The sequence below is a fragment of the Phyllostomus hastatus genome, unplaced genomic scaffold, assembly GCF_019186645.2.
Source record: "Phyllostomus hastatus isolate PE091 unplaced genomic scaffold, TTU_PhHast_1.1 phas_contig_34, whole genome shotgun sequence".
NCBI classification, from domain to species: Eukaryota; Metazoa; Chordata; class Mammalia; order Chiroptera; family Phyllostomidae; genus Phyllostomus; species Phyllostomus hastatus.
This window is the reverse complement of record NW_025333857.1, coordinates 67102168-67126096: the sequence shown is the minus strand read 5'-3', so window position 1 is coordinate 67126096 and position 23929 is coordinate 67102168. Positions and strand designations below refer to the sequence as shown.

Sequence of the window (23929 nt, the reverse complement as noted above, 5' to 3'; positions counted from 1 at the left end):
TCCGGAAAGATGCTAGGGGTCAGTTAAAGTCACACAACCTTGGACAGGAGTTGGGCTATAACTTGTACTCCTTTCCTTGCTGGAGCCAAGGGGGAGGGGAGACACATTTTTATTCTCCCTGTACCTCAACAACTCACGGATCACACACCGGGCACAGCCCTATGAAGGAAGATGCCAGGGGCCTTAAGGAAGAGGTTGGGGCTGAATGCTGAAAAGGCTCCTTGGTGCCTGCCTGTTCTTTCACCTCCACAAGCTCTGCAGGGACACGTTCTAACTGGCACTGGAATCCATCACTGTACCTGTGCCCAAGTGGAAAGGTGCCATGGCTGGCATGGCTCAAGGAGTGGGACCTGGGCCCCAAGGGACTGTGTCCGCCCAGTGCCCCCACACACGAACAGGATGGCTTGCCCTTGCGAGCTGAAGCCTGCTGGGTTGCTGGTGACTCTGGGCAGGCTGAACCACCTCCTTCCCCTCCTCCTCTGCCCCAAATGCCACCTCCCCCTGGAATTTCCACACCCTGCTCCTGGCTTGCCCAGGAAAAGGAAACAGGGAACGGGAGACACCCGTGGGAGTGGAGAGGTAAGGAAGGGAAGCAGCTGCCCAGACTGGAGAGGATAAGGCCCTTCTTCCCCGGCATCAGGCGATGCCCTGCGCTCAGGGCACTGCCCGCTCTGCGCGCCCCAGCCCCCAGCATAGCGCGAGCCCTACTTAGAGCAGATGTGCCCCCTAAGCGGCCCAGCCCCCTGCTCCTCCCCTCCAGATGTTCACCCTTTTCCTCACCACTGGGTTTCAGCAAAACCCAGCAGAAAATGCCTTTTGCATCGGACACCCAGGGCTTCCAGAAGCCGGGCGGGGGGGTGGGCGTGAGTCCTGCGGGTGGAGGCGCCACTTCTGTCCCTATCTCTGGGCATTCCACCGCCCGGGAAACAATGCCCACCTCGCCAAGGCGAGGCAGGACTTCTCGGCGAGGCACTTTCTGCCCGGCCTCATCTCGGGGAGGCAGAGGGAGAGAAGGTCCGCCCGTCATGCCCCCCAGTGCGAGGTGGCCCCACAAGTTGCCGGACGGCGGCGTGGCGTGCCCTCCCGCTTGCAGCGTGTGCCCCAGCGCCGGCTCCCGCTTTGTCCCCGCGCCCTCCGGGGCGCATCCCGGGGCGGCGGCGCGAGGAGGCCAGGCCGAGAGGCAGCGGCGGCGGGCTCACCTCTCATTGTCCGCGGCGGAGGAGGCGGCGGCAGCGGCGGCGCTCCGGAACCCCGGCAGGATGTGGCGGAAGCTGTGGTTGCGGTCCAGCTTGGGCTGGCTCTTGGTGCGCTTGATGGAGCCCTTGAGGCGGCGGCTGAGGAAGCCCTGCGCGCGGGGCGACAAGAAGGGTAAGGGAAGGCGGGGTTAGCGCGGCGACGGCGCCGGGCCCGGGACCCACGCGGGACCCGCGCCCCGGCTCGGGCGGCCGCGCGGCCGAGGGCGGGCGCGGGCTCTGGCTCGGCCGCAGCAGCTCGCGGCCCGCGCCGCCCGCCAGCCCGCCGACCGAGCGCCGACGGCCCGGCCCGCGCAGCGCGGCCCAGCCCACCCCGCGCCTCGCCTCCCGCCCGGCCCAACCTAACCCAGCCCAGCCCAGCCCGCCACGTCGCCCCCGCCCCCTAAGCCGCTGTTGCCATGGCGACGCAGAGCCGAACCGCGCCGGCAGCTGCCGAGGCTGCCCGAGCCCCCCGGCGCAGGAGCGGGCAGGGGGACGAGGGGGCGGGGCAGCGGAGGGGCGGGGACCCCCGAGGGCTCCAGCGGCTCCGTCACCTCTTCCAGTAACGAGGTCACACGCCCCCAACCACCTTGAGAAATCCACGCCCCGCAAGCTGTTCCAGATTGACAAAGCTCCTTCCTCCACCCTCGAGGTCGGCGTTCTCAGCCCCGGTAGTACGAGTCGGGAAACTACGGCTCCGAGAGCAGGCGTGTGGTCCTCGAGGGGCCGGCCGGCAACCCTTGACACCTGGACCCCTAACCTGTGTGCCTTTCCTTCCGCAGGCGACCATCTCTGGCCCTCAGGGTGGAGCCCTTTGCCTGGGGCCAGAGTATCCCAGCAGGGACAAGTACGTTTGGCTCAGGGTCCCTAGTGCCTAGCTCAGGAATGGGCCGAGGAGCTAAGGGCTTGCTGAGTATCCCCATTTCCTGCTTCAAGATTTGGAGCCAGGTCCCTGAGGAAGTCTGGGCCTTAACTAGAGGGACAGCTGCCTAGCCCCATTCATGGCCCACGGTGGGGAGAGTCCGGCTGCTGGGAGGAGGAGTGCAGCAGACCTCGGGGGGGGGGGGGCGGGGGGGGCGCATTCAAGACATTGGTCCATCTACAAGGCTTCCCTGGACTCAGAACAGAGCTTAAATCCCACCCCCAGCCCCAAGAGCTCCTGGCCCAATGGCGAGACCACATTTGATACATGCGGGCTGAACAATGCTCCCTTTACTAGGGAATGGGTAGATTTGCAGCATCAAGGTGCTACAGCCTGGGGTGTTCTGAAGTTTGAACACCCTGGATGCTGGAAGGAGAGGAAATGGTGGGGGGAGGCAAGGGGATTTTCTGAGGGAGTTGTCTGAGGGGGTTCTGGGATTCACTGCCCCCGCCTCAATTCCAGGGGAATGGGATATTGACTTGTTTTGAAATTAATGTTGTACACAATCTGAACATTACATTTCACTCATCGTGCCATAGAGTAGGTTTGGGGTCCTCTCTGGCCCAAAGGAAAAGGTAAACATTTGCTATAGGTCATGCCCCATGCTGGATCTTTCCCTCTGCATGGCCCCAGCACCCTGGACAGGACAAGGTTAAACAAGGTTAGACATGACCAACTGTACACCTCGTCTTGTCACCCACATAAACAGAAATACATTATCCCTTTCTGCAAAAGAAGAAACCTTGCTCAGAGAGGCAAAGGGACTTTCCCAAGGACACACAGCTTCTAGGCCTACCTAAAGCCAGAGCTCTTTCCATAGGACCGCCTCTCCTACCCACCCTCTTCAAGCTTTCCCTTCTCCGATCCTTCTCCCCTTACTTTTTCCTCCTGCTCAATCTCTTACCTCCATGGGAGACCCAGCCCTGTGGCTATCGGTCGGAATTCTGCACATCTTACCAGGCCCAGCTGAAACATGACCCCATCCAGAAGGCTTCCCAGGCACTGTGTCTAAATGCCTCTCACCTCTGCAGCTCAGCAGTATCCTCGAAGGTGCTCTAATTAGCTGTATGCAGTTCACCGAATATTTCTAAGGTGTTAGCTGTGGGAGGGACCCTCTTCCAGAGGGGGACCCGTAGGGCAATGCCTGATGCAGAGGAACCACAAATGGCTGCAGATCAGGCCACAGGAGACCCACTGGGAAACACGGCATGAAGGCAGGAACCCAAACTTTTCCACGAGTTCTGGGAATCTCCAAACGTTGGCTTTTTGCCTGGTGTGGGGGGAGGGGAGGTACACCTGGCCCACATGGATGGGTTCTTCTCTAACAGGTGTCATGGTCAAGCAAGTCCCCCCAGCGTGCTTGTACTTTTTGGTTTTCATTTCCTACAGTGATGGAAATTTCACCATTTTACAGTCCTGTGGCACAAAGAACCATGAAGCATGTTTCATAATTTAGGTAGCTCATTATATAGCAGCAATATTGATAGCTTTACCCTATTTTTGAGTTCAAAAAAAATTTTTTTCTCCCTTCTAGGAGGTTGAGTGAGACATGTGTCACTTCCTCTCCCCATCTCTCCTAAGGTGACACTTAATGCTCCTCTGACAAGCAACCTCCTCCAGGAAGCCTACTCTGAATATACCCCCCACACATGCCCAAATTGACCGTGACCTTGGGGACTCAAACTCTCTGTAACGTTCACTCCTTCCCCACTTCTCAAAGTCCGCTATGTGCTACACACAGGGACCGAGACAGCCATGAACACCAGGAGGCGAGCAATATGCAGATCAAGAAGCAGACAGCTCAGATCATGAGGACAGGGATTCTTTTGAAGAACAGGGAGGAGCCCCATTCATTTCCACACCACACATGTCCACCCTTGTGTCAGTCACCCAGAGGACCCAGCTCAGGTGCCTGCATATGGCAGGCTCAACAGATGCTCATCAACCCAGAAAGCCGTAGCTAGAAGGGGATGCAGATCCGAGGCTGCCTTATGTGGGGGACTGAGGCCCTAAGGGTCACACAGCAAGGTCAGTCCAAGACCCGGGACTCCAGTCCCCTGCTCTGCCCAGCCTCACAGCTTCCTTACCAACCAATTCATGGGGTGGAGGGCCAAGGGTGCCTCTACACCCAGCCGCTGAAGGAGGGAGATGTGCCTTTACCCCTGTCCTTTCATGGGCAGGTCCCAAGACAGGATTTCTGGAGGTAGCTGCAGTGCTGAGCCCTGCACTGCTGAGAGCTGGGAGCTGGAGGCGGGCAAATGGGGCTCACCTCCGACTCGGGGACGGCTGGCAAGCCCCTCTCCCTTCTCTGTGAAATAGGTGGGGGCTGCAGTGAGAGTAAGTAGGACAGAGAAAGCTCTGGACCCCTCTCTCCACACCCACAGGGACTGACTTTATCCCACCGGCTCCAGGAGGCGGATCCCACATAAGCCGGCCCTGCTGATCACACCCCCTGGGCCAAGCACCAGCCCTCTCACACGGCTTATGTTCAACCCTTAACATCCGCTGGGGGCAAACTACTAGTCCTCTCTGAGCCTCAGTGTCCCTATCCATAAAATGGCTAGAGATGATATCTACCAGGTTGAGATGGATTAAATGAGGTAAGAGATCACCAGTAAAATGGTAACTATTAAGCAACTGAACCCAGTAGTCGCCAGCTTTACTATTCCATTATTACTCATGGGGCCTCTAGGGCAGCCACTGAGTTTTGTTCTGAGGAGGTATGTGACCAGCACAGGTGCACGTCTGTCTGGGCAATCTGAGCAGCTGCTAGGTGGCCTGGCATCCCGGTGTCCTGCCTAGTGAACGAGTGTCGTGCTTGCAAAATGATGCTGTCGTCCAGTTTGGGAGTTTTGAACTCTTGTAAGCAAGCACTTTTCTAAAGCAACCTCCCAGCGATTCTGGAAGCGCAGAGTGCTGGGCTGCTCAGGTGGAGGGCTCGGTGTGTATTCACTAGAGCAGGGACTGACGTCCCCAGCTCAGCGAGCAGCCTGCACAGTCTGTGAGGACAGAGCCTGCTCCCTCCCGAGATGGGCCACTCTGCCTCCACTAACACAGCCATGTTCCACTTGCTTCTCAGACAGCTGTGTCACTGCGCACAGGTCAACTGAGGCCCCAGGGGCTTCTGCACAGGCTGCTGCCTGGTGCCACCACCTCCAGCCACTCCCAGTGGCTGGGTGCTGACAGCCATGTAGCCTCTGCCCCATCTGTGACAGCCCCCCTGGCTTCCACCCATGTCACTGACAAAGTGCAGGGCAGTCCCAAGGGGAGGACAGAAGCCTGTGGGGTCTCCGGCTGGAAGGACCCCCGTTCTCAGCAGGTCCTCCACCCCTGTTCCAGCCACCGCGCCACCATCCGGGCATCAGGCCCACAGCCCTGCTCCTTCTCCAGGATGTTCTGAGACTTTCTCAAGGGCCTTTCAGAATTCCAGACACACGATTTCTTCACTCATCTGTTGCAATCAATGCTAAGCGATGATGATGATGATGATGATGATGATGATGATGATGATGATGATGTGTCCCTGCTCCGCCAAGTTGCTCTGCCCCCCACACTCACTGCACACACCCTGAGGAGGGCCCCGTGCCTCTTACTGGGACTCCCCGGGAAGCTGTGTGCCTCGGAATGTAGCACGTGTCAGGTTTTCAAGTGGTCACACGGAGGATCGGAGAAGTTAAGCCACGTGCCAAGTGGCAGAGCTGACAGGCAGTGGAGCTGGGAGTGTAACCAGGCGAGTTCTGATCCATGGTGTGGGCAAGGTGGGGGACCCCCCACACACACATGCACACACATGCACACACACACAAGTCACAGGCCAGGAGGACCAACAGCTCAGCCCATCCTCCCCACACTCAGCCCCAGGTACTGGCCTCGGGACGGGAGGGAAAAAAGGGAAGGTGCAGTCTCTGTGTGAGTTCCTGGGACTCGCAGGTGAGGACCTGGAGGCTCGGGGAGGGGCAGCCTTGCCGGGTACCATCCTCTTGTGCGCCTCACTCCCCAACTGGGAGGCAGCACCTCGGCGTTTGCATTCCAGCACCGCCACCTGGGCTCCCGGGAGCTGCGCGTCACCCCTGGTCTCTGGGCCACTTTCTTACCTGAACGTAAAGCACCGAGCACCACGCATGACTCATTGCAGGTGCTCTACGGAAGGTAAGTTCTTTCCCCCAACTCCACCGTCTACTTGGTTCTGCGGCCTCAATCCTGCCTCCTTCACCTGCTCCCCTTTCAATAACCAGAACCTGGTCACTACAAACAGGTGGGTGGGCCTGCCCTGCCCATGGAGCCCCCGGCTGCCCACCCTGGGCCCGCCCCTGAGGCAGTGCTCAGGATGGAGGCAGCACCTCACCTCGGGGGCCCGCCCTCTGCCCAGGCCCAGCTCCCCCGCCCGTGGCCAGTTCTAAGGCTGGCGGCACCCGAACAGAGACCCTCCAAGGTAGAAGCCTATTTGAACAGGCTTGTCTCTCGGTATCTTTCCTGGGGCTTGGAGCACACGCCAACGGCACACCTAAATAAGCAGGAAAGGAAGGGGAAGATCCCATCCAGGTATCATCCAAAAACTGGAGACCTGCTGGGCACACAGGCTGGCAGGCAGCCTGGACACCCTGGCAGGCTGGTAGTGACACCTCACCCCACCCGAGCACAGGCCCCGGGAAGGAGCTGGGGACAGCGAGGAGTCCTGCTGCCAGAGTCACAAGGCTAGAGCCCCAGAGGGCTCATGGCGGCTGTCAGGACAATACCCACATGGTTCAGACAAGGTGCCAGAAGCCCAGGGGGCAGGGGAGCTGCCCAGAGTCCCCATGCCAGGGTTCCCTGTCCTCATCCAGCACCCCCACTTCAAGAGCCTCCCAGGCCCCCCACGTTTCCTCTTTTCAGGCCTCAGTCTTCCTGTCTGTTTTGTGAGGGCTGGACTGGCTGATCACCGGGCTCCTTCCCAGCGCTGGTGACTGATGCGTCTACAAAGCCAGAGCAGCCGCCTTCCACAGCTGGGCTCTCCCGCCCCAGCACAGACAGTACCAGCAAATCCTCTGGCTGCGCCGAGCCCTTCAGATGCACAATCCCTCCTCCCTCCTTCCCTGCTCCTGGGGCTCTGCCCTCCGCAAGCTGTCGGGTCTCCTGGCCTCCTCCCTGAGAGGTAGGCACCATCAAAGAATGTCCCGGATGGGGAATGACTCACTAATGGTGGGACGTCAGGCACTGTGACAGGTGAAACAGCAACCATGTGTTAAGTCGGGATTAAGCTGGTGGTGCCTTCCTGGTGGCCACCTACTCACAGGCCAACCTATGCCCCCAGGGCCCTCCCTCACCCCCTGCCAGTGCTCCTTGGAATGTAAGACTTCCTCACGCCTCGCCGCCCAGAGAAGGTAGGCAGACTGCCTGGGTCACACAGAGAGCCAACCCCTGGGCCCTGAGAGCCGGGAGGGGGCTGGGCCCTGACACTCAAGGACCATTCCTGAATTAAAATATTACCTGGATAGCCATACCTAAACCTGTTCACCTGGAGAAACAGGCAGGGCCAGAAACACACACAAGTTCAAGGACGTGCACGCACACAAAGGCACATGGGGGGAACACGCCCACCAAGAAATGTACGTGTAGACAGACAAGTCTCCCCGCCACTGCCACCGCACAGACACGTGCACACTGACCAACACACACATTCACAATCACAAAACACACAAACAGGCACACACATACACTGAAACAAGCTCACACACACACACACACACACACACACACGTACTCAGCTGTCACCAGGCACCCCCAGAATTACACTGACAGCAGGCCAAACACACAGGCCCCCATGCGCTCAAGTTCACAGCCACAGCAAGGAGGGGGAGGCTCCCGGTAAACTCGGGGAGCTGGGAGCCAAGATCCTGGATCCCAGCGGACAAAACAGCTCCGTGCCGGTGACCCCACGACCCCCCTGCTTTGCACGCAGGGCCTCACCTTGTGCCCCTCTCTGAGGATGACCCGCTCGCTTCTCTCGAGCCCTGAAAGCTTGTCTACACGGCTCCCTGAACAGATGGTGTCTCAGAGTCTCGAGGCCTGGCTGGTTGTTCAGCAGTCCCCACCCCCCAAGAGCCAGGGACCCCTGCTCCGAATCTTTCTTTACCATCATCACACCTGAAATGCCACCATTTGACACACCTGTTTGGGTGCTAGGGTTACCTCAATCTCTAGGAATCCCAAGTGAAATGCAAAGGCCTTTCCCACCCCCTGGCCCCCACCCCCAGCAAGCAGAGTGACCAAAGGTTCCACCTCTTGCGGCTTTGGGCCCCAGGTCAGTGACCTTGCCATCTGACCCTGTTTCCTCTTCTGCAGAATGGGGACAACAGAGTCGTCACAGGTTGTTGTCACAAGTTATGAGGTCATGCCTGTAAAGAATTTAGCCCATTTCCCGGCACACAGTAAACGCTGGCTGCCATCATCATCACTGTCACTGACCTCATTCCTTTATTGCCTGGACTTTGACCACTGGGAGGCAGCCACAAGGAAACAAAGGGCAGGGGACGGTGCTGGTCCACGGCTCACCCAGCGAGTGTTCCGGGAGCCTCACCACGTGCCGGGCCCCGGGGAGGCTGGTTTTCTGCCCTCAAGGGTCCCCCCGCTGGAAAGGCGGTGCCCAACCTTCACAGACACCTGCAGGGTCCTCCTCACTGCTTCCGCCGCCTCCAGCCCGGCCACCCTTCCCCCACTCGTTCTTCAAGGGCATCGAGACAGATCCACACAGAAGCACATCAGATCAACCACTGACCGGCCCCACCTCCTTGCACGGCCGCCCAGGGCTCCAGGGACGAAGGCCTAGCTCCTTGGTGAGGCCCCCAAGGCCCCTCATGACCCCCGCCCCCCTCCATGCTCCAGTTCCCCTGGCTTCAATGGGACTTTTGAAATGGTCAGCTTCTCCTGCCACAAGGCCTTGGCACAGGCTGTTCCCACTGCTCGGAACGGAGGGCGGCCCTGCACACCCTTCGGTCTCTCCTCACAACTTCTCCCCCGAGGACTCCCGGATGCCCTCGGATCAGGCCGGGTCTCTCTACAGACTGCTCACGGCTGTAATCATGCGTCGATCTGTTTAATGTCTCCCTCCCCCACAGGCCTTCGGGGGGCCGTGGCAGCCAGGGTCCCCGGCGCTGAACACTTGGCAGGTACTCCATAAATACTCCCCAAACGAACTAACAAATACTTAGGATGTAGAAGAGGACGGAGGAAGGCAGAGAATGTGATCCGGGAGGCTTTTTAAGGGATTCCACCGGGGGTCGGTCTAGGTGGGCTTGCCCAGAGGATGTAGGATAGGGCAGCCACACACAGGCGTTCCCGGCAGGATGGCGATGACAGCAACAGTGAGGAAAGCGGTGATCACAGGTCCCTCTGACCTCCAAGTGACACACCTGAGCCCAGGCTTTAGAACACGGGCATCGCCCCTGTCCCAGTGCAGAGGGTGCCCAGGTAAAGGGGCCCCTACGGAACCCTGAGGGTCGAAAGGAGGTGGGAGGGGTGCCCCACTGGTGAAAGAGTGGGCCTGAGAAGGTGAGAGGGGTGAATAAAGACACAAGGCAGGTCCTTCTGGTACCAGCCAGTGCCAGGACTGGGTGGCATCGGTGGACAGAAATCAGACCCACGTGAGGTCTCTGGCAGGGACGTGGTAACCCAGAGCAGCCAGGGAGTGACTCTCGGCTTTGAAAATCTCCCGCAGGCCTTAGCATGACGAGCCCATCCCAGAGGCCTGGGTGGCCAGACACCTCCTCGGCTCTCTGAGCCCTCGGCCAGCTCTGACCTCTCGGTGGGGAGGGCGGCCCAGTGGCGGCGGGGAGACCGACTCAGTCACGGGGCCTTGCCCCTGCGGCAGGGTCTCTAGTGGCCCCCACACCCCCCCGTCTCCCTCGGTCCTGCCACTGAGGTCCCCGTGCCAGGCCAGCCTTCCCGGGGGTGACTTCGGCACCCGTTCCCCATCGACACCCATGCTCTGCACAGTCTGTGAGCGAACGCTCTCTGCAGAGGCCTCCCCACAGAGTGACAAAAAAAAGAAAAAAAAACATGCTCAGAGCCAGGAAATCTGGGTTCAGCTCTGCTAATTAATAATCATGAAGTCTATTCCAACATGCTAAGAGAGTAAGCCAGCTGTGTTCACGAAGCCCTCTCCAAGCTCCAGGCACTATATTAAAGCTTTCTGTGACCAACCGTGTTCAAGTCTCACAACCCAATGTGCAGATCAGAGAATGGAAGCTCAGGGGGGTCAAGCGACTTTTCACAAGGCCACACGGCCAGGAAGTGGCAGAGCTGGGTTCCACCCAGGTGGTTTGTGCTGGAGCCCAGGTTCTCCCATGACCCCACCACTGCACTGTGCGGCTCTGAGCAAGCGTATTAGCCTCTCTGACTCTGTCTCCCCATCTGTGCAATGAGGGAATTGGTTTCGCTGATCTCTAAATCTTTTCCTCCCTGGTGACCCATGTGCAGGTGACAGTAAGTGGGAAGGACCTTCTGAGGACAAGAGCTTGCCGAGGAAGGTGCCGATGGTGGGACCTCAGCTCTGTGCTGGGCCACAAGGAGCTTCTGTGGTGTTACATGGCCCCACCCTGCCCTCCCAGGCACCCCGCAGGTCCAGGGGTAGCCTGCAGCAGAAAGTCAGCCAAGAGGTGCCGTGCACCAAGAGCCATTGGGAAGCACCCCGGGAAGCACCCTGGGAAGCACCCTCTCCCGGGAACCTGTAAACACTAGTGGGAGGGAGAGGTGAGAGCGGGCAGCAGCCCCATAAATCCACCTGAGTGAGCAGTGCTTTTAAAGCCCTTTTCACTACAGGAAACAAACCACACCGTTTTGGGAGAGCGTTTTATAGGCTACTTCTGCACCTGGTGTTTTACCACCTGCAGGCCAGGCGTACCGAGGAGTCCTGCTCTGAGGGACCATGGGAGCCCACGGGTGGAGTAAAGGTCAATTTCAAGGCAATGGCTGGGGTCCTTGCGGGACCTTGCCACCCAGAGGTGACTTGTTCTGACCTCTCCTCCCAAGACATAAGAAGCGGGGCTCTCAGAATCGAGGAGATGATGCTTGCCCCTCCTCTCCTCACCCGGCACTCACTTATTTAATTCATTGACTCCCTCTCATGCGCCTTCATTCCACAAGCCCCTCCCTCCGGGTGCCCTGCCCCATTCAGGCCTGGAGGTTAGGACAGGCCCCGGGGCAGGTGGCCTCACATGCAGCTGGGGAACTGGATCCCACCCTGGGAGCCATCTAAGGTGCTGGAGCAGAGCAGTAAAAATTACGGTTCATTGCAGACATTCTCTAAGCAATTCCACAGGAAGAGTTACTCATCCCAATGTGGGACCCTGTGTTGGGAACAGATGTCATCACCGCCACCTCCAAAGAGGGCCTCCCAGCTTGGAAAGTGACTGCTACCAGAAGACTCAAAGATCGTTATGTCTGCAATCTGACCCAAATGTCACTTGGTGTGACAGAGGCAATCACTTTATTTTCATGCCATGGGGGAGGGGTGTGAAGGCATCTCAGCTGCTAGCCCCCTACACCCAATCTCTTGGGCCCCCTGGGAGAAGGGGGGCCCTGCAGGGGCCACAGGGTGGGGCAGGAAGAGGGGAGCAGTTCCTCACTAGCCCAGGGTGTCCACCCTGCACACACACCTTCTGACGGGTGGGGGCCAGGCCAGCTGGGGGGGGGCGGGACGAGATGAGGCGGGGAGATGGGAGGTGCAGTTGCAGTGCCAGCTCTGCCGCTGTGCAGCCGTGTCACCTCAGACACGGCACCTCCCTCTCGGGGCCTCAGTGTTCTCATCTGCAAAACGGAAGAGCAGCAACACTGGCTGGCGGAGACTGGGCCACACACTGTGGGCCAGGCTCTGGGAGACCTTCAGACCCACCACACTCGGGAGCTGAGGGATCTTCAGCGAGTTCTTCCCTTCCGGTCTGCCCTGATTGTGTCATCTTGAAAAAGTGGGATGTGTGTTATTTGCCCCTGGGGTCATGAATACTAAATGAGATGATGCCTGGAGAGTGTGCGGTGCGGGGCCTGACCCAGCGGACTGTGCAAAATGGGCCTCACCCCCCTCCCCCGCCGCCACCACTGTATGGACAGCAAGGAGCTGCTGGTAGAGCTGGCGCCAGCCCAGGCAAGCCAAGCTTCCAGGCCACGCTCTGACCACCATCCAGACTCTCCCAGAGCACCTGCCTTCCTTCCTCTCAAAGCAGAGGTGAGGCCGGAACAAGGCACCTGCAACCCTTCAAAGGACCACCACGATAATGGGCCAGGCCCGGTGACCACAGTGCAGCTTCACTGCTCAGCTGCCAGCATCCTGGCCCACCTCAGCCTGTGCCCCTCCTCCTGCTGGAAGGCTGCCTGGGCTCCAGGCTTTGCTCCCCTCCAAGGTCCTGGACACGGGTCCCCTCTCAGAGGTCCCCCCGGCTTCCGGTCACCCAGGCTTAGTCAGTTCAGCCACCAGTGAGAGGCACTCCCTGATGTGAGCTGTTCCCGCACCCAGCAGTGGGGCCTGGGTTTCTTTAGCTCAGCCATCCCCCTGGGGTCCCGGGTTTGGAGGCACAGGATAGAGAGAAGCCCACAAACCCCTGAGATTTCAACTCTCTCCTCTGGGAGTAGCCACCCAGGCATCGACTTGCTGCACTCTGCTGCCCCCAATTGGTGGGAAACAGCTCTGCACAGACACCAGCTCCTACTACACGGGAACTTGGTCTCCTGCGTCTTGGGGCACTCCCTGCAATACCTCTCCACTTCCCGGGACAAGAGCAGAGCCCTAGAAGCTCTGTCAGGAAGCAATGTTGTTTAGTGGCAGGAGATGAGGGGTGCAGAAGGGGGGGACTGAGGCTTTGGGGAAGGTGTGGGGTAGACGTGAGCCCCACCCACCAGAAAGGGGAACAGGGCATGAATGCTGGCTGGGTGCTTCCCTTGCACCAGGCAGAGAGCCCTCGCAGCCACCCTTTGAGCCAGGGGCTCCTACGCGCATGCACAAATGGGGAAAGAGGCTTAGAGTGGGCAACCTGCCCCAGCGAGCCCATGGAGAGAGGCCATGGGGCCACGATTCAGACCCTGCCTTGTTCTGGGTGTACGGCTGGGAGAAGCCAGCACTGTGCCTCCAGGAGGGCATGGGGGTGACAAGGGGAGAAAGGCCCCCAAACAGCATCCTGCCTGCCAGCCCCAGAGCCGGGCATTCCCCCTGAATGTCTGAAACTTCCCATCGGTAACGCTCCTTGAACATGTAACACAGCAATTCAGCCACTGACACCTTAGTGGGGACCCATTTATCGGGCTTCTGCTGCCCACCAGGCTCTAGGGAAGGACTGGGGGAACAGAATTGACAGGAATGGCCTAGAGGTGCCCCTGGAAGACCCAGGGCAGAGAGAAAGAAGGGGGTCCAAGGCTGTCCTTGTTTCCTTCCCTCTCCACCCTCCCTCACAAGCTGCCCCAGCCCAGCAGGCACCTCCAGGATGAGGCAGCAGATTCCAGGGTCCCTTCAAGTGGGTTTCTTCCCTCTACCCCCCACAAAGCGCACTCTGAGCTCAGGTGCTGCAGACACAGATGGGCTCCCAACAGCCTGCTTGAGAAAAGCAGTTCATTTCCTCCCCCGCCCCTCATAGCCCGCCCCAGCCCTGGTCTCAGCCCAATGAAGGGCTCCAGACTCTGCCGGCCTAGCCAAGTGTGCTGCTCGGAAAACCCAGGTCTGCTGTGGTTGGCTCTGGCCCACCTCACCTCCCTCTCTGGGGGCCCTATACTCCTGGTAATACAGCCTCAGACCCCTTTTGCTTTGTGCCCTGCATTCCAGTCACTCCCTCCCATTTCAGCCCCCAAACTGCTCCCAGTCCCTGCTGTCGCTTGCTCGTGTCATGCAGGGGCTGTCCTGGCTGCCTGGGGTGTCCTGTCCCCTCACCTGCCTGAACACCACTTCCTCAAGCCCCAGCTGACCCCCCTGGGTTTTTGCAGGTAGCAACTATGTTTTAATCCTCTGTGTCCAAGTGGCCGGCACAGGTCCCAACACCTAGTGATGCTGATTAAAAATGTACTAAAAGAAAGAAAAAAGGAAGGCAGAGAACGGAGGGAGAAAAACTAGCTCACACCCACGGCAGGACTCGCAGACCAGAGCCCGGCCCCCAGCTCTGCCGCTCGCCAGCTGTGTGACCCTGGGACAGCTGCGTGCCCTCCCTGAGCCCTGTCTGCCTGGCCGGTACAATGGAGCCAATGGAACCCCCTCCTGTTTCTTACCGGGCGGGCAGCCTCCTAACCCCACCAAACACCACCGCCTGCCCTCAGTTTCCAGACTCAGACTCTGGCCCGGCCTCGGGTTCAGGAGGCTCCAGATGGCCCCTGGCCCCGCACCCTGCCTTGAAGACCGTCAGCGCCCGACCCGGCTACCCTGGACAGTTCCTGAGCCTGGGGTGTCTGTGTATGTTGCTCCCACTGCAGAAAGGGGGCCTCTCTCCCCCAAAGGTGGACACAGGCCAAAATGATAGCAATTTGCCTCCGGGGTCTGAACAGTTCAATAACAACTGGGGCCCTGAAAACTCAGACGTGGAGGGGGACGGAGGAGGCAGGGCCCGCTGTCTCTGCCAGCCCTCTCGCCTGCGGAGCACCAGCCAGACCCCGGGCTGGGAGACCAGCTCACGGGGCTCAACCGAACGAGGGACACTGGGCGCCACGGGCAAACTCCTGCTGCTGTGAGGAGGAGAGCGGGGCACCCGTTCACAGGACCCCAATCCAGGGTCCAGCAGTGCTGCCCAGTCAGTCACGGCCAGCCACGGCTGACCTCCCTCCACTGGCTTGTGGGCCACAGACGTGGACATGCGTCCACGTACACATGCACTTGAGATGGGCCACAGCAGCCTGGAGTGGTGGAGGGAGCCCCAGCAGGCGTTCCAGGCAAATCTTCCCGCCCTGAGCCTCAGTCTCCCCACATGTGCAGTGACAGAGCCGGCTCATCTAATCTGTGAGCCTGGCCAGCTTTTCCGCCCCCCACCCCAGTGCCGGACGGGGTCACCTTAGCTGAGAAGGGGCACTAGTGGGAACAGAGGGGCAGGCCTGTGAGGGGCAGAGAATGCCGCTCTCCCGCCCCTCAAGTCACTCCTCCTCCAGGCAGCCCTCAGCCCGGACTTCGCATCCAGCTGCGGATGGTGCTGGGACTCAGCGGCCGGGAGGTGGTAGTGTGCTGATGCTAGGGAAGAAACTAGCAGGGGCCCCCAAGGGCAGTCAGACCCACAGGTGTCCCTTCCCTTAAGCCCCCTCCCCTAGAAAACACGAGAAAGGCACGGAGAAGGGCTCAGCTGCAGGGAACAGAGGGCAGGAAGGAGGGAGCAAGGACTTAGGTATACCAGACGGGGAATGGAAAGATCTGGGCTCGGTTCCAGGCCCAGCCCCGGATGGGTTGCATGGCCCCTGGAGAGGACCCTCCTGTCTCTGAGCCTCAGACCCTCCTCTGTGCCGGGTAGCGCTGGGCCAGATCGTTCCCAGCAGCCTTTGCACAACGGTGTTGAAGGGGGTCACCCACAGGTCTGCAGTTTGGGTTCATGTCCCTGTGTCTGTGTGTGAGAGAGAGAGAAACAGATAGCTGAACCATGGGGAGGGGGCAGGGATGCTGCAAGAGTGGGCAGGGGTGAGCAGCTGGGGAGAGCCGGAGTCCACATCCTGGAGACCCCCAGCTGGCCCCACTCTTGCCCACCATCCTCTGCGGCTCCTGTTTCCTACGGGGGAAAGTCCGAAGGCTTCACCCACTCACTCTTCCGTCCAGGCTCCTCTCCTTCACGCCTCCAGCTCACCAGCACTCTCATCACTCAGGGCCACTGGCTTCTTCCTCTTCCATTGTAACTGGAACACTCCTCCCTCTTCGCTCCTGACAAACTCCTGCACATCCCTCAAAGCCCAGCCCCGAAGATCCCTCCTGTGGGAATTCTTTCCTAACCTAACTGCGCCTTATTCTGGGTTCTCATAGCACCCCAGGCACCTCTCCATCACAGCCTCAGAACCACCTACGGTGCGACCATTGAGCATCCGGTAAAGAGTGGGAGGCTGAAAGGAAACAGACTCCCTTCTAGAAGCATCTGCAGTCCACCTGGTACCGAGTTTATCTGCAGCTTCTGCCAGCCCCCTGAGCCTTCCCCTCCCTGACACTTCTTCTCCAGCTCGCAAAAAATAGCCGTGAGACCTAATTTCAGCTAAACCTTCAAACACAACTCTCCACTTTCAACTTTCCAAGGAGGAATCAATTGGCTGTCAAGTTTCCCAGAGCCTCTGACACTCCTCCCACACCCCAGCCCTGCCAGCTCTCCTCAAGGTCGATGGGAAGGATGGTGGGGGGAGAACAACGCAGCCTGCGCACGGAGAGGGCGGGGCTGGGGAGGACGGTGGCTGAGGGACTCCCAGGGAGACGGTAACAGTCACCATCTCCCTGCCCCACATCAAACCATGAATTCGTCTACCATGGGGTGGCAGATAAGAGCACGCTGCTTCTGCTGAGGGTCCCTGGGCCCCGAGAAGGGAGGTGGGCTTGAAAAGAGCCCCCGGACCTGGCCTGACACCATGTGCCGGTCCGGGACCCCCAGCTTGCCGCCTGCCTTCCTTCCCTCCCTCCAGCTCCTGCCCCCTTCCAGGGCGCCCTGCTGGTGCAGCGAACACGGACCTCGGTTTGAACCTCAGCCTCACCAACTCTCCGGAGCCTGACAGCCAGAGGCCAGAGAGGGTAGGGCATCCCTTTGGTCACCGACTCCCAGCTCACTTCTCCACCCTGCCCTCCTGCAGGGTCCTCTATAGCTCTCAGGGCACAAGAACGAGGTGGCCCTGGGGAAACCAGTCCCCCACCCCCTGACTCCACCTCCAGGTGGAAGGAAGTCGCACCAGGTGGGCAAAAGGTCCCATATCTTGTCCAGTGAGAGGAGGTTCAGCCTCAAGTCTGCTGACCTTGTAGCTCATTCTCTTAGTTTCTGCATCTGAACATCTCGGTGCCAGCTATATGCCCACACCACGTGCAGCCTTACAGAGTCCACTCTCCCCATTTCACAGAAGGGAAAACTGAGGCTCTCCCAGGGTCCCATGGCCTCCACGAGGCAGAAGTGGAGCCAGCCCCAAGCCTCTGGTGTCCTCTGGGGTGGCTGCAGTCCTAGGCTGACCCACCAGAAGGGCGAGGGCCACCTGTAGGGACGCAAATAGCCCGAATTCAGAAGTGCCCCCAGCTGGGTGGTGACCTTGGACAAGCCAGCCCCTCAGTTCTCATGGAAGAGGGGAACAAAACGAGTCCCACAGACTCCCAAACGCTGATTCTCCCTTAAACTACACAGTCGCAAAGGGGCGCGAGCTTCTGTGAGAGGGGGTGACACCCTGTCACCCGGTTTGAAATGCAGCGAAGACAGCAGTTCCTCAGGTTCGCCTGTGTTGTCTCCCCTGCCTCCCCCAGGCGACACCCTGTTCCCCAGGTTCCCTCGGGGGCTGCAGAGCGCAGCAGTCGGCTGAGCACTGAGGGTGTGGCTCATGGGAGCCCGTGGGAGCTAGAATGAGCTGAGGCTGAGGCCAGACGGTGAGCTTCTGGTCCTGCGAAGGGTCTGTGTGCAAGTCCGTTCCCAAGGCCCAGACAAGGGGTACCTCTGACCTTTCCCCCAAAACACCCTGCCCTCTGCTCTCCACCCCAACCCTCCCCAGATCATTACTGTTCTGGAGCCCAAAGGGGAAATGCAATCAGATTATAATGATGAGCCCTGGCTGGTGTGGCTCAGTGGATTGAGTGCCAGCCTGCAAACCAACAGGTCGTTGGTTCGATTCTCAGGCAGGGCATATGCCTGGGTTGTGGGCCAGGCTCCCCAGGTGGGGGCATGTGAGAGGCAACCGATCAATGTGTCTCTCCCTCTCTTTCTCCCTGCCTTCCCCTCTCACTAAAAATAAATTTAAAAAGTTTTAAAGAGTATAATGATGGATTTCATCTATTCAGCACCTATCAAGGGTCAGACCTGCGCTCACGTGAAAATCTAGCACGGTCCTGAGACGGAGGCATTCTACACTTCACTGCCGAGGACAAGAGCCTCAGAGAGACACAGTGACTAATGAGGTCACACAGGTCTCTGAAGAGCTGGGATCTGAACCCAGATCCCCACCTCTGATCTTTCCAGTCCCCCTCCCCCCAGCTCCCAGCACCGGCTCAGGACAGAAGCCCGACACACGCCCGGCCCCTTCACCGCCACACACAGGAAAGGACCACGGTGCTCCGAGGAGGAGACAAAGCACGACGCCCAACAGCCTTGGCACCCATGCATGGTCACGTCACCGAGAAGCCGTGTGACGCCAGGCAGATGGTGTCACCTCTGAGCCTCAGTTCCCTCATCTGCGAAACAAGGATACAAACGGCGCCCCCCACTAGGTGCTGTGAGAAGTGGGTAAATGAGGGTGAGCACAGTCTCCACCGTGTGGACCCTGATTGGACGGGCAGGACCAGGAGTCCCCGGGGCCTGGCAGGTCGGAAGGCTGGCACTGGCTCTGGTCCACAGGTAGTTTCCACACCAGGAAACGGAGCGAAGGCGCCACTACAGGAAAAACGCCAAGCCTGGCTGGTAATTAAAGAGCTGCAAATGATAGCAACTTCAAGGTGTGATGAGACACCTATTAGAGCAGCAAAAGAAAGGGAAATGGGTAAAAAGCAATGCTGATAGGGTGCTGGAAGAAGGGTGTGGGGACAATGGGTCCTCTTCACATCCAAAGGAAGTGCATGCTCGTGTCTGGGGTCAGAGACACCTCGGTCCAAATCTTGGCGCCACCATTATTAGCAGTTGGCCTATGGGTGACTTCACCTCTCTGAACCTCTGATTTCTCATCTGTAAAATGGGATGATCCAAGTATCAGCCACAGTGTTGTCTGGCGGATTCAAAGAGATTGTGTATGTAAGACCCCGAGCACAGAGCAGGCGGCTGTGTTGTTCCAGTCATCGTTCCCTAGGGCCCCCTCAAGGCCCCCTCAAGGCTCAGCTCCAGCTGCTGTGGCTCCAGGGGTCCAGGAGGAGCAGGACACGGCTCCTACACCAGTTGACTTGAGTCACAGTCACCCAGAGGCCAGCCACACCCAGGGAAGGGACCTTGAGTCCTCTCCCTCTGCAAACTTCCCTTGCCTCCTTCCCTTCCCTCCCAGAAACGGAGCCAGAGGCTGGGACTCAAAACCACTTCTTGGGGGAGCTTATTAAAATGCAGATATCCGGGCCCTGCCCCTGCCTCACTGCACTGAAGTCCTGAGGGGGCCCAAGCATCTACTTTGAAAGCATTTCATGACATACAGGCAGGAAGGAGAATCGGTGGCTCTTCGGAAAGCCCGATCCCCTCAGCCTGGCCCTCAAAGGCTTGGCCCAGCTTTCCAGCCTCGCCTCCCACCCCGTCCTCCAGGCCCCTCAGCTCCTATCTCACCGGGCACTTCACCATCCCAAAGACAGGTCCATTCACGGTGTGCCTCCATGCCTTTGCAGCTGGTATTCCCCCTACCCAGTCCTCCCTCTCAACTGTCCCTGCCGACCCAATTTCTAGTGGCCCTTGCAGACCCAGCTTAAGAGTCAGCTCCTGGCGGAGACCCTTCTCAACCCACCAGGAACAGCTTAGTCACTCTCAGCTCACCTGAACCCCCACATCACAGTGTATGGAGACAGCCAGGCCTGGGCTCTCTATGTTCCCTCCGCCCAAAGCCTGGTTCCCCTGCTCCCCAGAGGGCTGGCTTCTCATCCCGTAGGCCTCAGCCCCAACCACACCACTTCAAGGGAGCCCTCCTGGTTCTCCCTGGTTTTCTGCTGTGTAGCCTGGGGGTCCAAAATGACAGCGTGAACTCATGAGGTTAGGGGCTTCATCTACCTGGCGCTGTCCTGGCCAGCTCCTCCCACTCACTAAGGATGGCGCCAGGCCTGGCACACAGCAGGTACACCGTACCAATTGCTGAATGAACGAATGGATGAATAAACGATCAAAAATCCATCTCCTCTACAGACTGTGAGTTCCCAGGATAAGAAAACGGGTCTACCCCTGTGTCTCCGGTGGCTGGACTGGGGACCAGAGTAACAAGTTCAGTGGGGGAACAAAGGGACACAAGACCGTGCGTGGCTGCGTGCGTGCGTGCACGTGCGCGCACCTGCGCGCAGCAAGGAGGGTGGGGACACAGAGGAGCGTGGAGCGCCAGACACTGAGGCCCACTGGGTTCTGTTTCTGTAAGGTTGTTTAGGTTTGTGCTAGTCGGGCCACTAAAACCAACAGCCAAGATGTACATACTGTGTTCCGTGGATTCTAAGATGTCATCAGTTTTAAGATACAGCATGATTTTATGTGCCACCAAAGAAAAAAAGCAGCAATTAAATTATGACATGTCCTGGACTGTAACATGAAAAATACTAAAATATGGAAACAAAAAAATTATGCCTCTCGAGAGACAGGGGCGCCTGGTGTGTGTGCACACATCAGGGTGCATTTACCTTATCTAACGCTCAGCCTCCGGATAACCAGCGCAGGTCTGGGCTGCTGGGCCCGCAGGGTATCGGTCCCCAGGTCCCTCCCTCACAGGATGGGCCCCCACGTAGCCCCCAGGGGCGGGGCTGAGCGCCGAGGGGCGGGGCTGAGCACGGAGAAGGGAGCAGCTGAGCGATTGGATACCTAGAACAAGGGAGGCGGGATGCTCTCCTGGTCCGTGAGGCTCCAGGAAGGGGGACCGTGGCTCACAGAGCAGCACCCCAGGCCAGACGGCGACGGAGACGCAGAGATAGTTACCGTGACCCGGAACGGCGCAGCGGCTGAGGGCTCCATGCTGGGGCTCTTCTCCGAGAGGCTGCCGGGCAGGCTGCGCCGGGAGCCCGGCCTTTCTTGGGGCGACTCTGTCAACAGAGGGAGGAAGAGGGTAAGTGTGGACAAGGGACATCATCCAGTCGGGCCCCACCTGTCACCCCCATCCTGGCCAGAACAGCAGGTCCCACAAAACAGTACAGCCACCGTAGAAAACAATTCGGCAGATGCCCCCCACCCCGTAAAAATGAAAGACACAGTTACCTCATAACCCAGCAATTCCGCTCCCAGGTATATACCCCAAGAATTGAAAACAGGGACACAGACAACTGCTTGTAGGCAAATGTTCAGGGCAGTGTCATTCCCAACAGCCAAAAGTTCGCAGTAGCGACCCAAGTGCCCACTGCAGACGAGTGGACAACCACAGCTGGGTGTATGCACACAGGGGAATGTTATTCCCTCGGAAGGGGGGTGGGAGTTCTGATCCATGCCGTCATGTATGGACCTTGAAAACATGCTGAGTGACATGACCCAGGCACAAAAGGACAGGTCTTGTGTGAGTCCACTTAGATGAAACGCCTAGGATAGGCAAATTCACAGAGATGGGGGTAGATGGGAGGTTACCAGGGGCTGGGGGTGGGGAAGGGGGGTGGAGGAGGCAGGGGAATAAGGAGTTACTGCTGAGCGGATACAGAGTTTCTGCTTGGAGTGATGGAAGATTCAGAAATGGACCCTGGTGATGGCTGTGTAACACTGTAAATACACTTAATGCCACTGAATTGTACACTTAAAATTCTTTAAATGACAAATTTTATGTAATATATATTTACCATAATTTTTTAAAAGGTCTCCCAAAACCTGCACTTCAAGCCATATATCTTGAGCCGCAATGAGCTCCCTGTTACTGGAAGCATACAAGTCCCTTTAAACACGAGAATCTGTGATCTCTGGCTTCCAATGCAGACCTTCGTTTTTATAGGCTTTGAACTTGAGGGAAGTCCAAGGGCCTGGCAGGTTACGGAATCAAGGGCAGTGCCTGCTGCTCAGCTCCAGTGGGTTATCCCGGCCTAGCCATTCAAGGCCTAGAGTAGCTATAGCCCCCACGAGTCCAAGAGAAGCTGGAAATCTGGGTTTTTAAAAATATGAAATATTCTGAATTTTAAATGGAGACAGCTCATTCAAGACTCTTAGCCACGGCCTGAGCACGCCTATTGAAAACCTCCCAGGTCAGTCGGCTGGGCTGTCTCCTCACTGGTTCCCCTCACCGTGCCTGGCCCTGGCTGTGTCTGCTCCACCGTTCCAGGGGACCCCACAGACGGCTCCCTTCCTGCTCTTCCCAGCCTGACCCACCCTGCAGGCCTTGGTGGGGACCCTTGGGGGAGGGAGGGAGAGGGAGACAGAGGGGGAGCGGGGGAGAGAGAGAGAGAGAGAGACTCCTCAGCTTGGCTGCAGAAGTTCCAACATGTCCCCAGTGCTCTGCATGGAGCCTGCTGCCGGGCAGGTGCTTGGGAAAGACGTGTTGACTCAAAGGGAGGAAAAAGAGCAGGGCGGAGCTTTCCCTGGTGCACGTGAACACACAAGGGTGCAGAGTCAGAGGGGCACGCCCAGCAGTCACACTCACACGTTCGCAGCCATGCAGAAACTCCAAGGCGTGCCCGCTCACACCCACTCGCAGGTACGTGTGCCTGTGCAGACGGTGAGCGTACACAGGACAGATGACGAGGAGCAGGCTTTCCAAGAAGGCAGAGAATGGGCCATTCGGGGCAATGTCCACACTCTCCGGTCCATTTCCTCCATGTGGCCAGTCACACCGGGGGTCTCAGAAGCGGGAAAGGACAGAACCCCACACCCCACTAGAACAGGCTCCGGTGCTGAGCTCTGGCAATGGGCCTAGGGGAGGTGGGCAGCTGGCAGCGATAGGTTCAGGCTCAGCTGTCCACCAGGCAGGCCTGGGGCAGGGCCTCCCCAGGTCCAGAAGCAGACTAGCCATTCCTGGGCCACTTATTCCAGAAAACTTCCTTCCCACGACCACTCCTCGGCCTCGTGACTGCTTCTCTTGAGCTGCTCCCTATATAGACCCTTCCTTACTCCTCCCCCATGATCCCTGCTAGACGCACCTTAGGGGACACCCATTTTTTCTAGGGTTTCCCTAGGAAACCTCTTCCCTCACTTCCAAGTCTGCCTTCATCTCTCCCCCACACCCAGCACCCACCTCCCTTCCATATGGTCGCCTCCATAACCACCGTGTCCTACCCATGTGTGAGACACTGTGTTCAGCCTCAGAAGCCTCTCAGGAGCTACGCGCGCACACGCACACACACACACACACACACCCCCCTGGCCACACTGCCCCTTCCTCGGCAGGCAGGCAGGCCATCACAGTTCTAGGCAAGAGATGCAAGCAGCCACTTGGTGGAACACGAGCAGCCCAGCACCGCTGCTTCTCCGCTGAGACCAAGTCCGAGCAGCCGGTTCAGAGCGCCTGCTGCCCCTAGCTTCCTCGGTTCTCGGGGGTGGCTTGGTCCAACCACCCATCTCACAGGTGAGGAAGCTGAGACCAGAGGAAAGGAACTTGTCCATGAGCCCATAACCCAATAGGTCTATAGCAAACTCATCTTGGGGGCTCCCAAAATGGCTTTAAACTTCCATTCAGAAGCGCTGGCTTCATCCCATCTACATCAAAAGGTCGAAAGGCAGCGAGGAGGCTGCAGGGCAGGATGGGGTAGCCAGGGCAGGCCCTGCACTCCACAGGAAACGGAAGGGGAGGCTTGGTCCCTTCCACATGGCTTCCACTTGGCCCCTTGCTCACATCTCCATCCTGCCTCCTTCTGCTCCTGGGGGCCGCTGACCTGTGTAGGCCACGCCCACCCAGCTTCTGGGCCCTCCAGCTTCCACAGGGTCTGGCCAGTGGGCAACCCTGGTGGGAGATCAGGGGAGAGAGGAGAGTCTCCTGGGCTGGCTGCCTCCTTCCACGGAGGGTTCCAGCCACCACCAATGATGCTGTCGCCTGGGCTCCCCCCTCCTTAGGGTCTCAGGGGACCAGC

The 23929-nt window shown here is 58.8% G+C and overlaps 1 protein-coding gene across 6 annotated transcripts in view; it reads right to left on the bottom strand.

The window, feature by feature from the left end:
- LOC123819672 (DAB2 interacting protein) overlaps window positions 1-23929 on the bottom strand; it is a 183174-nt gene that overhangs the window by 77454 nt on the left and 81791 nt on the right. For all 6 annotated transcript variants that reach the window (XM_045840092.1, XM_045840094.1, XM_045840090.1 and 3 more), the window contains 2 exons: window positions 20874-20977; window positions 1200-1345 (listed from right to left, as the gene is read on the bottom strand). In XM_045840092.1, the coding sequence (XP_045696048.1) occupies window positions 1200-1345; window positions 20874-20977 (250 nt within the window). The remainder of the gene's footprint in view (window positions 1-1199; window positions 1346-20873; window positions 20978-23929) is intronic.